General features: G+C 40.1%; 1 protein-coding gene across 3 annotated transcripts in view; it reads left to right on the top strand.

Moving 5' to 3' along the window:
- LOC122549307 (transcription activator GLI3) overlaps positions 1-13,176 on the top strand; it is a 382,007-nt gene that overhangs the window by 219,548 nt on the left and 149,283 nt on the right. For all 3 annotated transcript variants that reach the window (XM_043688905.2, XM_043688906.2, XM_087986080.1), the window contains one exon: positions 10,889-10,994. In XM_043688905.2, coding sequence (XP_043544840.2) covers positions 10,889-10,994 — 106 coding nt within the window. The remainder of the gene's footprint in view (positions 1-10,888; positions 10,995-13,176) is intronic.

Genomic DNA, 13,176 nt, shown 5'->3' with positions numbered 1-13,176 from the left:
GTGTAATACTCTGAGCTAAATAGACATTAGAAAATTGCGGCTGTGGTTTGATATTGTTTGAAAGGGAAGGGGATGTAGATGTGATACACATATCAACAATACTCTTCTTATATTATGAAGTAAAGTATAGGAAGTAAACTAGCTTCCCTTCACTACCTGATCTGTTTCACTTCTGTACCTGACTAAAATCAAGGAACAATTATTGTTGCCTTGGTTAGACAGTGAATGTGCTACATGCATTGGAATCTGGCATTTGGCAATCAAAATGCCAGGCTATGTTTTATCATCTTTGTGTGAGAAATGAGTATTGTGGATCTTGAGAACATGGACTTTAACACAACATGTTTCTGTCTCAAGAACTGAATTTGTTAACCCCCTCAGCTTCAATTATTTAATCCAAGAAGCATTCAAACGTGAATAAGCTTTAGTGGTAAAATTTCATTTATTGTTGGCAATCATGCAATGTCAATATGTTAAACCATGGAAGCTCAAAACAAGGAGATGCACATTAACCATTTTTGCTATTCTGAAATTGCAATGCAAGTACTTATGGTTAGAAAGTTCTCAATCTTGATTCAGTAGTAGCACTCCAGGTTGGCAGTGCTGAGAGAATACCACAGCATTAGAAGTGTTGGATGAGATTTTATATTCAGGTGCTTTTCCTTTTCTAAAATCAAAATCACTCCAACTGCAGCCATTGAGCTCCAGCACACAGACATGCTTATATGTTCACTTATCAAAAAACTGAGAAAACTGAAAACTAAAACTAAAAAATTATCGACTCATTTTCCAAAGTATAGAAAGATTATGGGCTTTTAATAAATACTTAGAAAACTAAGATCCGCTTCCAACAAGCTCGCACAGCAGAAACCTCATCCCATCAGTAAAGGTCAGTTCTGAGATTCTGGAATATACAAACTATTTCCGCAACTTGGGAGCTTCTTGTTGGTGAAAGCAGACATAGATAACTTAATTCATCACCATCTTGAATGAGGCAATTCCACTTTTAACTGACTGGGGAGAAAAAGAATATTTGAGGACAAGGATTTGATGGTTTACCAGGCAGCCATGATCACTGTGCTCCTCTATCTCTGGAGACTCAGATAACCTGCGCCAAGCATTTCATTGTTCCAGGCAAACAGTCTCCAGTGGTGCCTTAGTAAGATTCTCCAAATCCAATGATGGGAAAGATAGTCAAACAGCAGCGGTAGTGCAGGCTGGTCCTAGATATAAAAGTGAAGTTCTCATAGTCTCAGTGGACTCTTTAGAGAGAGAGACATCAAGTGGTGAGTTTAACTTTATGGTTACCATGCCTCAGGTGAGGGGTAAGGTTGAAAAGGCAGGACCTTCATTGTAACCTCAGCCAGTACAGGAATTGAATCCTTTCTGTTGGTGCCAGTCAGCTTCACAAAACAACTATCCAGTCAATTCAGCTAACTGATGTAAGAAAATGCGCTCTTGTTTTCCAATCTATTAATGATATCACCCTTCTATAACCATATAAACCCTTCCAAGACCCTTGTGCTGCTCTATGTAACACTTCTAGGTCATCTGCCTGGAAGGTGGCTCTGTGCTAAAGCTGTTACTTGATAACACATCTGTGAAGTGGTTTAGAACTTCTAAATTGGACCTATGGTGGTGGCAAGTGAACCCCTACTTACTTTACCGGGTGAGCACAGGACCTGGCATCGGAATTGGCAACTGCTAATTTGGCGGAGGCCCAACAGCGAAAGATGGTACCTGATGATCAGTGACTTTGTTGTTGGCTGGGTCTAGCACTGGCGGGGGCAAAGCGGTGGCGGAAGGGCATCACAGCGACATCAGTGAGGTGGGCCCAGCAGCAAGAGATGTGAATTCAACATTGGTGGGTCCACTGCAGGCAACAGCGAGGTAGTGGCAGAAGAGAATCGGCCCAGTCATGAAAGATGTCACCTGAAGAGTGGCCACTTCAACATTGGTTGGGTCCGGTGTAGATAGCTGCAAGGAGTGCAGGAGGGATGGCGACACAGGCATCGTTAATGATGAGATAGACTGATAGACTCGATATCTTCTTTTTTTTTCTTATTCTTAAAACTATTCAAAATGGTACCGGATCATGGCAACAGATGAAAAGCTTTTCACTGCATTTTTTCCACTGTAAAATACAAGTGACAATAAAATCATTCATATGTAATTACCTTTCCTATAATCCTAACCATTTAGAGCTGACAAACATTTGGCAGTATTAGATGAGTGATAGAATGTAAAGATGTTTATTATAGTATAAAATAATATCACTGCCTTCGAAAGTGCGGTCTTAATCCAAATATCCCTGAGACATTGATTTTGTGATTTCTTGAACATTTCATGTAAAATGAGATGGTGAGATTTGCTATTCCCTATTGGGGAAAGGAATGTCCATTTGAGGAAGGGAGGAAGGAAGGGTGTTCTAATAACGCTTTTTCTGCTCTTGCAACTGTTTACTTTTTAACTCTGCTCATTTTCTCTCTAAATAAACACTTTAACAAGATTTCTACAAAGCAAGAAATTGAGCCTAGGGCAGAGGCAGAAGGAGGAAAGGAGATGCACATTAACCATTTTTGCTATTCTGAAATTGCAATGCAAGTACTTATGGTTAGAAAGTTCAAGGAATTGCTTCTGGTCATATAGCCCAATAAAGAGGGAATTTGCAACCGTCTTGCAACTTAATATTCCTCAATATGTCCAAAAGCTCTTTAAAAGCAGTGAATTACTTCCTAGGTGTTACTGTTATATGGGTAACCACAGAATCTAATTCTACATCGTGAGGTTTCACAAGTAGCAATTTGTGTTATTGCTCACGAGATGGAATATCTGGTCGGCATGGACGAATTGGACCGAAGGGTCTGTTTCTGTGCTGTACATCTCAATGACTCTATAACTGTATGTGAACATGGCTGGCTGGGCCAGCATTTATTGTCCATCCCTAATTGCCCTGAGCAGGTGCTGGTGAGTTGCCTTCTTGAACTGCTGCAGTGCATTAGGGGTAGTTATACCCACAGTGTTATTAGGAAGGGACAATTGAAATAAATGATAAATTAATCTCTTCTTTTTGTGGTTTTGGTTGAGGGATGGAGTTAGCCAGGATACATAATGCTTCCTGTTCCTCATCAACAGCACCATTGAGTCTTTACCATTCACCTGAAGAAGCAGTGAGGTTTTGATATAACTCCCTGATTTGAAAACAGTGCCTTTGGCAATACAGCATTCACTTACTTTAGTATTAAAGTATCTGCTTAATTTACCCATTGAAACTGTGTGGGGAATAGCATTACCAAATGGAACCGAGCAGGTTCACATGATTCATAAGGTTTGCAACAACATGCTGCTAAGTTAAGGGTGAGCCAATAGGGAGCAATACACTTTATTAGCTTTTAAAAATCTCGATACAAACATGAATGAGAGCCAATATCCTGCTTTCACTACTAAATAAGTACAGTTTATTCATTAGTGCTCAAATTCTGCAGTGAATTAATCCACACGCTCCCCCCCCCAAAAAAAAACAAAATCTCCAAATGGCAGGAACATTCAATCCCAGCAACCAATTGGAGAACAAGGAAAAAGAGGGGAAACAAAAGTTATGAGGGGTGTGCGGATGGGAAATGGTCTCCAAAAGGAGGCCAGAAGCTTCATATGGAGGAGATGTGTGCTGCATTGCGAGCAGATGGGCTGCAGAGGACATTGAGGGGTTGCAAAAAGGAAAGAGCAATTTTAAATCTCTCCACAAAAGAATGCACTGCCTTTTGTGTCCAGATGTATGCCAGTTTATTTATATAAACATCATCCATTGCTAACTTATTCCTATGGTCTTGTGCCAGTTTAAATACTGTGGTTTCTAGAAAATTAATGCTTGCCTTCATGTTGTGGCTTTAAGTTTAAGGAACAGTGATTATTGATGATATTGATGAATTCTTCTAATTCTGCTTCTTGTGAGTTTAATTACACCAAGTATCAGCACAATAGATGATATTATATTATTTCATAATCTCATATAATAAAGGAGTGAGAATGACGAAGTAGCCAAAAAATTAAAAGTAGATCTCACAAAAATCTCAAGAGAAGTCCTCAAATATTTTGACCCCCTGCTATTAGTCAAAAGAGTAGGGGGGAATCACTCTCCAATTTTGTGATGAAATTCTTCTCCACTGATCCCGTACACAAGTCTATTTCATCAAAAATACACTTGTACTCAGCAGCTTCCCCGATCTCAGTCACTGTTGTAAGAAATGCAACAGTGAATTTGGGCATAGAAAATAAGTGAGTTAGGACCAAATCTGCTCTTCTAAGAATGATGTTTGAGGAATAGACCACAAGACATAAGAGCAGAAATTAGAACATTCAGCCCATCAAGTCTGCTTTGCCGGTCAATCATGGCTGATAAGTTTCTCAACCCCATTCTCCCATTTTCTCCCCATAAACCTTGATTCCCTTGACAATCAGGAATCTATCTATCTCAACCTTAAAAATATTCAATGACCTGGCCTCTACACCCTTCTGTGGCAATGAATCCATAGATTCACCACTCTCTTGCTGAAGAAATTTCTCCTTATCTCCATTCTAAAAGGTCTTCCCTTTACTCTAAGCCTGTGCCCTGGGGTCCTAATCACTCCTATCAATGGAAACATTTTCCCAACATCCACCATATTCAGTCCATTCAGTACTCTGTAAGTTTCAATTGGATCTCTGCTCATCCTTCTAAACTCCATCGATTATAGACCCAGAGTCTTCAGATGTTCCTCATATGTTAAGCATTTCATTCCTGGGACCATTCTTGTGAACCTCCTCTGAACCTGCTCCAGGTCCAGTATATCCTTTCTGAGATATGGGGCCCATAACTGCACGCAGTACTCCAAATGTGGAGCCTCAGAAGCACATCCCTGCTTTTATATTCAAGTCCTCTCAAAATAATTGCCAACGTTGCATTTGCCTTAACTATTATCTCAACCTGCAAGTTTACTTTGAGAGAATCCTGGATTTGAACTCCCAAGGCTCTTTGCACTTCAGACTTCTGAATTTTCTCCCCATTTAGAAAATAGTCCATGCTTCAATTCTTCTTATCAAAGTGGATGACCTCATACTTTCCCACGTTATACTCCATCTGCTAATTCTTTGCCCACACTTCTAACCTGTCCCAATCCTTCTGCAGCCTCCCCACCTCCTCAATACTACCCGTCCCTCTATCTATCTTTGTATCGTTTGCAAACTTAGCCAGAATGCCCTCAGTTCCTTCACCTAGATCATTAATGTATAAAGTAAAATGTTATGGTCCAAACACTGATCCTTATGGAACACCATCAAAGAGTATGGTGCTGGAAAAGCACAGCTCGTCAGAAGCATCTGAGGAGCAGGAGAGTTGATGTTTCGAGCATAAGCTCTTCATCAGGAATGCCACCACTTATGGAACACCACTTGTCACTGGTTGCCATCCTGTGAAGAACCCTTTGATCCCCATTCTCTGCCTTTTGCCAGACAGCCAAGTTTCTATCCATGCTAACACCTTGCCTCTAACACCATGGGCCCTTAACTTACTCAGCAGCCTCCTGTGTGGCACCCTGTCAAAGGCCTCCTTGAAGTCAGGCTAGATAACATCCATTGGCTCTCCTAGGTCTAACCTGTTTGTTACTTCCTCAAAGAATTCTAGTAGATTTGTTAGGCATTACCCCCCCCCCCCCCCCCCCCCTTGATGAAACCATGCTGATTTTTGCCTATATTTACCGTACACTTCCAAGTATTCAGGAATCTCACCCTTCACAATGGACTTCAAAATCTTACCCATGACAGAGATTAGGCTCATAGGCTTGTAGTTTTCTGTTTTTTGCCTTACTCCTGTTTTGAACAAGGGTGTCACCTTAGCGATTTCCCAGTCCTCTGGGATTCTCCCTGACTCTAGCATTGCCCAGGAAACTGGGAGTACAGCTCGCTCTTTTTCAAACTGTTCTGTGGAAAGCTTTACATTGAGTTAACAGGACAGATGGTTATCATCAACAGGACTGTCATCACAAAATTTGAACCTCTGACAATGTAGCAAACCCTCAGCACTGGACTAATGTCAGCCCAGATAATGTGTTTTGCTGTGGGACTTCTGATTTAGAAGCAAGGACACTACCACTGAACCAAAACCAAAACCCGTTCCTTAACTTGAGATCTGAGAAAAGCCTTACAATTTTATAGCCCCTTTCACAATCTCAGAACATCCCAAAGTGCTTTTCAGCTAATGAAGCACTTTTGGAAGTTAGTCAATTTGTAATGTAAGAAATTTGAGTGTGACCTTGAGACTGAATCACAGATAGCTGAGAGACCCACAAAGGCAAAAAGACACCCCTGGCTTAAAGCTAATATTATTTCACTCAACTGGACAATTTTATAGGTGCTCAGATATGATAAAATCCCTTTTTGATACATGCATATATCACATTTAGCAGCAACAACCATCTGATTTGATGTTCATTCGAGTCCTGTTAGCATTAAAATTCTGAGAAAAACTAATTCCCAGAGTAAAATTGATTCCACTGCTTCTCCCCATTACTCTCGCTGTCTTCCATTTAGCATGTTAGTTTCCTGACAGTAGAGTACACAGCACTTAGCAGCTGGTTTGTGAAACCATCAGTCAGGAAATTGTATGATAAATAGCAGGTATGGAGGTTTAGTGGCATTTTGTTCTGCTTCAGCAGTTTTAGCCTGACTTTGGAAAAGTCATCATGTGGCATTTTGTCAAAGGCTGCAACGGAAGATGGTAACAGTACAGTAACTTATTACACAGACACTTGAGTTATGATGTTCTCCAGATGTATTGTTCATGTGTGAATAATAAGTCACGAGATGGATAATTATGCTGGATCTAGTCATGCAGGTCACTTCCAGCCATAAGGATTTGTCCCAAGCAGACTAGGTAGTATGATGGACTGTCGGTTTTGTGACTCAAAGCTGCTCTGTGGAAAACGGGGCAGAAATAAACAATTGCTCAAGGAGCTGAGTTCATTTATTTATAGTTGAGTTCTGATGGTAATGAAATTCATTGGTTTTGTTCCATTTGTGACAGTTAAAGTGCTTGTATATGTGTTCCAGCTTGCCTTTGGATGGTTTCTTTTCCAAGACATTCATTTAACAGATTTTTCATGTCCCAACTACAGATGTTGAAAGTTCTGTATATATTGCATACTTCTTTTTAGCTATATTGTAAACTAGTATTGTATATACAGTGAGTTGATTATTTTGGTGAATCATCTTGAGAGAAAGGAATTTTAACTGAAGCAGAATTCCAGGCCTTTTGTAATTTTGCATACAGGGTCCATCTTTTTCCTGCAGGACACTTTGAGGTGAAATGAGTCGTTGCTCCAATGATTGCACGTAGGGTAGTGAGAATGAGTGAGAAAGCTTTGTGATTGTGCGAGGGAAACACAGGAATATTACTGTTTAATAAGCCCCTGGGTCTTCAGAGGTGAACGACTGCTTATATTATTTTGGCTCCAACAATTCCACTGATGTCACCCACAGTCTGTGAGTTTATACAAGAATTTCAACTCTAGCTTTCGGAGGGAACAAATGTATCTCAAAGATTCTGGTAATGACTCCTGACCAAATGTGGTTGTACTTATTGGTGTCATGCAATAAACTTGCTTGTTATCTAAGAATTGCACCTCTTCTGTACACATTCTGTGATGGTGTGTCCTGTAGCATTTATCACCAGATAGGCCCAAGACAAAGCAAAGAGAATGGAGGAGTGTTGGAAGCAAACTACCTCAAAAAACCCTTAAGTGATACCACAAAGTTACAGAAGTGACCACAAGCTAACAGGAGTGATCATCTGGGGAGAGAAGCACACTTACGTCTTGCCTCCCTTCTTCAGCAAATTGCTGGCCAGCACTGAGTGAACATCTTGTTGTTTTATCATGTGATGGCTCCATGTTTGAGTTTACTGAAGGTTTGTTCCAGTTGTTGAGAACTGTTCATGTCACATTTTGTTGATGGACATAAATTCCCCAGTTTTATTTTTAAGTCCAAAGGCTGATCAAGTTCACTATTTGTATATTGGTTCCACAACAGTTTACTTTGGATAAATGATCATAAGCATTTCTTTTGATACAATGTACCTCAGCATACTAATCTATGGAAGATAAGTGAGAAAACCCTTCAGTCTGTCAATTTTCCACAAATCAGTCAAACATTTTATTGACCACTTCAGAAAATATGTGGGAAGAAACTTTAGTTCTTCATGCTAGGCAGAAATTGAGAGGGTGATGCTGGAGAGGATGGTAGATAACATGATATGGGTAAGTTACCTGATCTAACCTTGCTCTGTTCAGGCTCATGAGAAGACCACAGAGTCCGGTGGAATTCCTATAGTGTCAATGGGACACCAAAGCCATCTCAATTCGGAAGTCAATGAAGTAGTCCCTCAGTCAAGTTACTGACTTACACAATGCTCTTCCAAATCACACAGAATAAATGACTAGATACTCCCTGACTGGACTTCCACGTTTCTCCACTTTGCCTCTCCTTACCTCATTGTTCCTCCTGGTTCCTATTCTTGTCTTGGATCTACCAGTTGTCCTTGAGGCCTCTCAATTTTTCCACCAGTTCAACCTTCCTGCTGAGAATGAGTCTACCATGGGCTTGGTGGTTTTTCAGTCTGTGAATTATAATTGCCACCTGAGCATTTAACCTTTTTTCTCCATCCTGCCTCTTCATCATCTTCCTCCTTCCATTTGCTCCCAACTGTCTTGAAGCCACTGATCCTTGATTGGTCTGCAGACTTCTGCTATTAGCCTGCTTTCCTTGCTTCATTTTATTTTGTTTATCAGCAAAAATGGATAGCCAAGTCCTGAACCCATGAAGACAACCTCAACAGTGAGCTCAAGTTCATGCCTTGCTCCATTTGACCCCACCACACTGTTCTGTATCTGTAGAATCTTCCTTACTGTCCTGTTTCGATACCATCGCTTTGATAAATTGTTATGATCTCTCTACCTTAATTAGTTTCTACAGTTTTGGATTACTTATTACTTTGGTTAGACCCTTGGCATGCAGCTGTGATATCTATCATGTTATTCCAGTCATTTGGGTTTGTCTTCAGCACTACCCTATTTTAAATTTTTTGTAATTATCTCTCTGCCTCATTTAATTGGCTTAAAGGTCATCCCTTCACTTGTTATTCAGCTGTTGACACATTATTCATACACTCTTGGTCACCTGCAGAGACCTTTTATTTGGCCTGTTAACACTCTGCTCACAGCATTTGTATTATCTTTTGACCTGTTTGCCCTTTGATTTCTATGCCTCTATCACTTCACCTGATGAAGGGGCAGCGCTCTGAAGCTTGTGATTTCAGATAAACGTGTTGGTCTATAACATGGTGTTGTGTGACTTCTGACCTTGCAATATAGATTGTAAGAGCAGGGAAGTCATGGAGCTGTACAGAACTTTGGTTAGGGCATAGCTGGGGTACTGTGTGTAGTTCTGGTCACTGCAATATTGGAAGGGTGTGATTGCACTGGAGGCAGTGAGAAGGAGATTCACCAGGATGTTTACCAGGTTGGAGCATTTTAGCTATGAAGAGAGGCTGGATAATCTCAGGTTGTGTTCTTTGGAATAAAGACGGTTGACAGGGGACCATTCAGAGATGTACAAGGTTATGACAGCCATGGATAAGTTGAATAGAAAGAAGCTATCTTCCTTAGCTGAAGGGTCAATAACAAGGGGGCATAATTTTGAAGTGAAATGCAGGAGGTTTAGAGGGGATTTGTGGAATAATATTTTCATGCAGAGGGTGGTGGGGTTCTGGAATGCACTGCCTGGGAGAGTAGTTGAGGTGGGAAACCTCACAAACATTAAAAAGTACTTGGTTGAGCACTTGAATTGTCGTAACATGCAAGGCTTTGGGCCTAGGGGTAAGTCAGATCATGTCGGTCATAGTATATTTTTGGCACTACAAGTTTGGTGGACTGAAGGGCCTCCTCTGCACTGTATGATTTCCTGGAAGGGAGAACAAAAGAATGGGACCTGGACTACTTGTGCACGAAATACAGAAAGTGAGCACACAGGTACAGCAGGTAATCAGGGAGGCTAATGGAATGTTGGCCTTTATTTCAAGGAGTTTTGGGTATAAGAGCAGAGAAGTCTTACTGCAACTGTACAAGATACTGGTGAGGCCACAACAAGAATACTGTGAGCAGCCTTGATTCCCATAGTTAAAACAAATTATTTCATTGAAGGAAGGTCAGAGGAGGTTCACTAGGATGAACCTTGGGATGGAGGGATTGTCGTAAGAGCAAAAGTTAAACCGGTTGGATCAGAGGACTCAGAATAAAGGGGCACTGTTTTAAGACTGAGATGAGGGGGCATTTATTCCCTAAGAGCGTTGTGAATCTTTGGAACTCCTTGCCACAGAGAACTGTGAGGACAGAATCCTTGTATATTTCTTCAAGACTGAGATAAATTCTTGATCAGTAGGGGGATCCAGAGTTACCGAGAAAGGGCAGGAAAGTGGACGTGAGGAGTGTTGGACTAGCCATGATCCAATCAAATAGCGGATCAGGTTCAAGGGTCTGAAGCCTAATCATGTTCCCATTTCTTGTGATCTTATGGTATCAGATCCCTGGAATAGGATTTGAATTCACATTCTGACACTGAGGTGAAATTGCTACCATTAAATCAAAGCCGATGCCCTTAAACTGAACTGATATAAGGTGGCTCAGTGGCAGTGGTACAGATTTAATACAGACCAATGTTGACCTTCTCCAAAAACACATGGACTAAATGAATTGTTGACTTGTTAACAATTAACTATCAATTAATTTAACCCTAAGATTCAGTACAATAAGTATGTGTTCTTTGAAATATGCCTGTAACTTTCTTGTCTCTTATTTTGCAGCTCCACACCCACTTTTCCCATCTTTTCACCCGCCTGTTCCAATTGATGCCAGACACCATGAGGGGCGTTACCATTATGACCCATCACCTCTTGCTCCTGTGCACATGTGAGTATGATCCATCAATGCCTTGGATGACACTTAAGTAAAACTTAAGAGATGTTTATATGATCAAATGTTTTTCTCTGACCATAATGATGTTGTTTGAAAAACAAATGTTACCATAAGCAGTGACTTTAAACCAAATTTTCATGAAGTATTAGGGTTAAGTTCAACTTGTATTTTATATCCAAACAACAGCTTGGATCTTCCCATTAAAAATAACGTTCATCTCAGATTAACATATACAGCTTCTAAGGAATAAATCAGACAGTACTTGTAGTGCCAACATTTCTGTAAGGTGAAAAGCAAAAAATTACCATCCAGTTTCTTGACTCCTCCAGAAACTTTGCTGTAACTTGCCAAGAGATTCAGCATTAAGACATAGATATAGTGTGGCATTGTGTTTCTTAGCCACCAGATATTAACTCAACATGCCAGAAAGGTTAGAACCTGTTCATTCAAGTGTAAGTGAATTTTCAACAGTGTTGTAAATCTTAATTATTACCAAACAACTTTTCTGGAACTGGAAGTTACTTTGAAATGTGTAGAGATTTAATTCCTTCAGATTTTAGTTGTGGGAAATTTTTAAAAGTTACAATAAAACTTTTTTCTATTTTTCTCAATGCTCTTACATCTCTCTTAATTCTACACGTGATTTAGCATTGGCTTAAATGTTCTCACTTACATTTCCTGTTTCAGATTCTGCAGGTCTGATTTTAGCTTTGAAGTAGTTGGGTTTCCAAAGGTTAATATCAGGCTCACAATGGCTCAGAAAGGATTTTTTAACTGTGTTGAGGAGACACACTGTTGCTTGCCATGTTCACACTTGTCCTAGATCCCTGTAAGATACCACCACATTAAAATGGATTTCCAATAAATGCAAGTTACTATGCACAAGCCCATTTGAGTCTGCAGACAGGCTTAAGGCTGGCACCATCCATTCACCACTGGCCACAACATTCAGGCTATAATTTTTGTTTAAATAGTGAACACTGATAACTTTGTTGGGAGAACTAGCTGACTGGAATCTTGGCTCAAATAATAGCAGGGACTTGAATTAACATTGGCTGTGATCTGCAAGGTGGCTTTCAGTGCTCCTTTCATCCTTCAGTCAGTTTATTGTTGATCTACCTCAATATCAATTATCCATTTTTGCTCCATATCTATTATTGTGGTTATATTATGACAATTGTTAAAAGCAAAATAAATGGATGCAACTGACTTACCCTGTTTTTGTACATAACTTTTCACATGGAATGTATATTAACTAAACTGTTACATAACCCCATGTGCTGACATGAGTGTGAGCAGAGCCAGAGCTGAAGGTTCCAGCATCTGCAGTTTTTTTTTGCAGAGCTGAAGAGAGACTGGTGCAGTCTAACTCACAGTGGTCTAAAGATTACCCAATTTAGGACTGTTTAATCTACGATTTTTACATAACATAATGTAGTGAAAAATGTCAAGGAACAGTGAGGTTTGGTTGTCACTGCCACATTCTGAGAAGCTGAACAATGACACTTATTAGCTGATTTTCTGCCCTTGGTAATTTTCTATATTGCACACCAGTATGTCCCATGAAGCAGGCATGTCCTGCAAGTTGTCTTTTGTGAGTGGTGAGTCAGCTGACCTATTAGTACCTCCGAATCATGACCTATTAGTACAAATTGTTGGCAGCTAACATTGACATACCTGATCTTATTTCTGTGCCAAAGTACTTAACATTCTGCTGTGTCAGTCCAGAATTGGCTGATCATTGTCATTCAGCAAACAATTGAAGCCAACTTGGAAAATCTTATAAAAGCGCAAAAGTTTTATTTCTGTAAAAATGAACAGGCAACTGTGGAAACTTCAGTTCTACCATTTGCTCTTGATGCAAAATATAGCAAAATGGAGTCTAGAGGTAAAATAGAACATCTTTTATTCTCACAACCTTTTACAATATTTTATTAAAAGTAGACTGTTTAGACCCTTAAAGTCTTCTGGTGGAAGTTGCAGTCCTTTATCTTCTGTGTAATGCGCTTCATCAGGTTGGCTCAGTTGCTAACCTGAGTAAGGAGGGTGGCTTCAAAGGAACACTTTAGTTTTCACTTCAGTGTGAATTGCTAGAGTGCATCTAATTGATGGAGGAGCTGTCCTTCACAGGAGGCATTAAACAGAAACACCTGGTCTGTGCAAATAGACTGAAAAT

Source organism: Chiloscyllium plagiosum, unplaced genomic scaffold (genome assembly GCF_037043375.1).
Source record: "Chiloscyllium plagiosum isolate Xiang-an unplaced genomic scaffold, Cpla_swu_hap1 HiC_scaffold_4, whole genome shotgun sequence".
Classification (NCBI taxonomy): domain Eukaryota; kingdom Metazoa; phylum Chordata; class Chondrichthyes; order Orectolobiformes; family Hemiscylliidae; genus Chiloscyllium; species Chiloscyllium plagiosum.
This window is presented reverse-complemented; position numbering and strand designations above follow the sequence as displayed.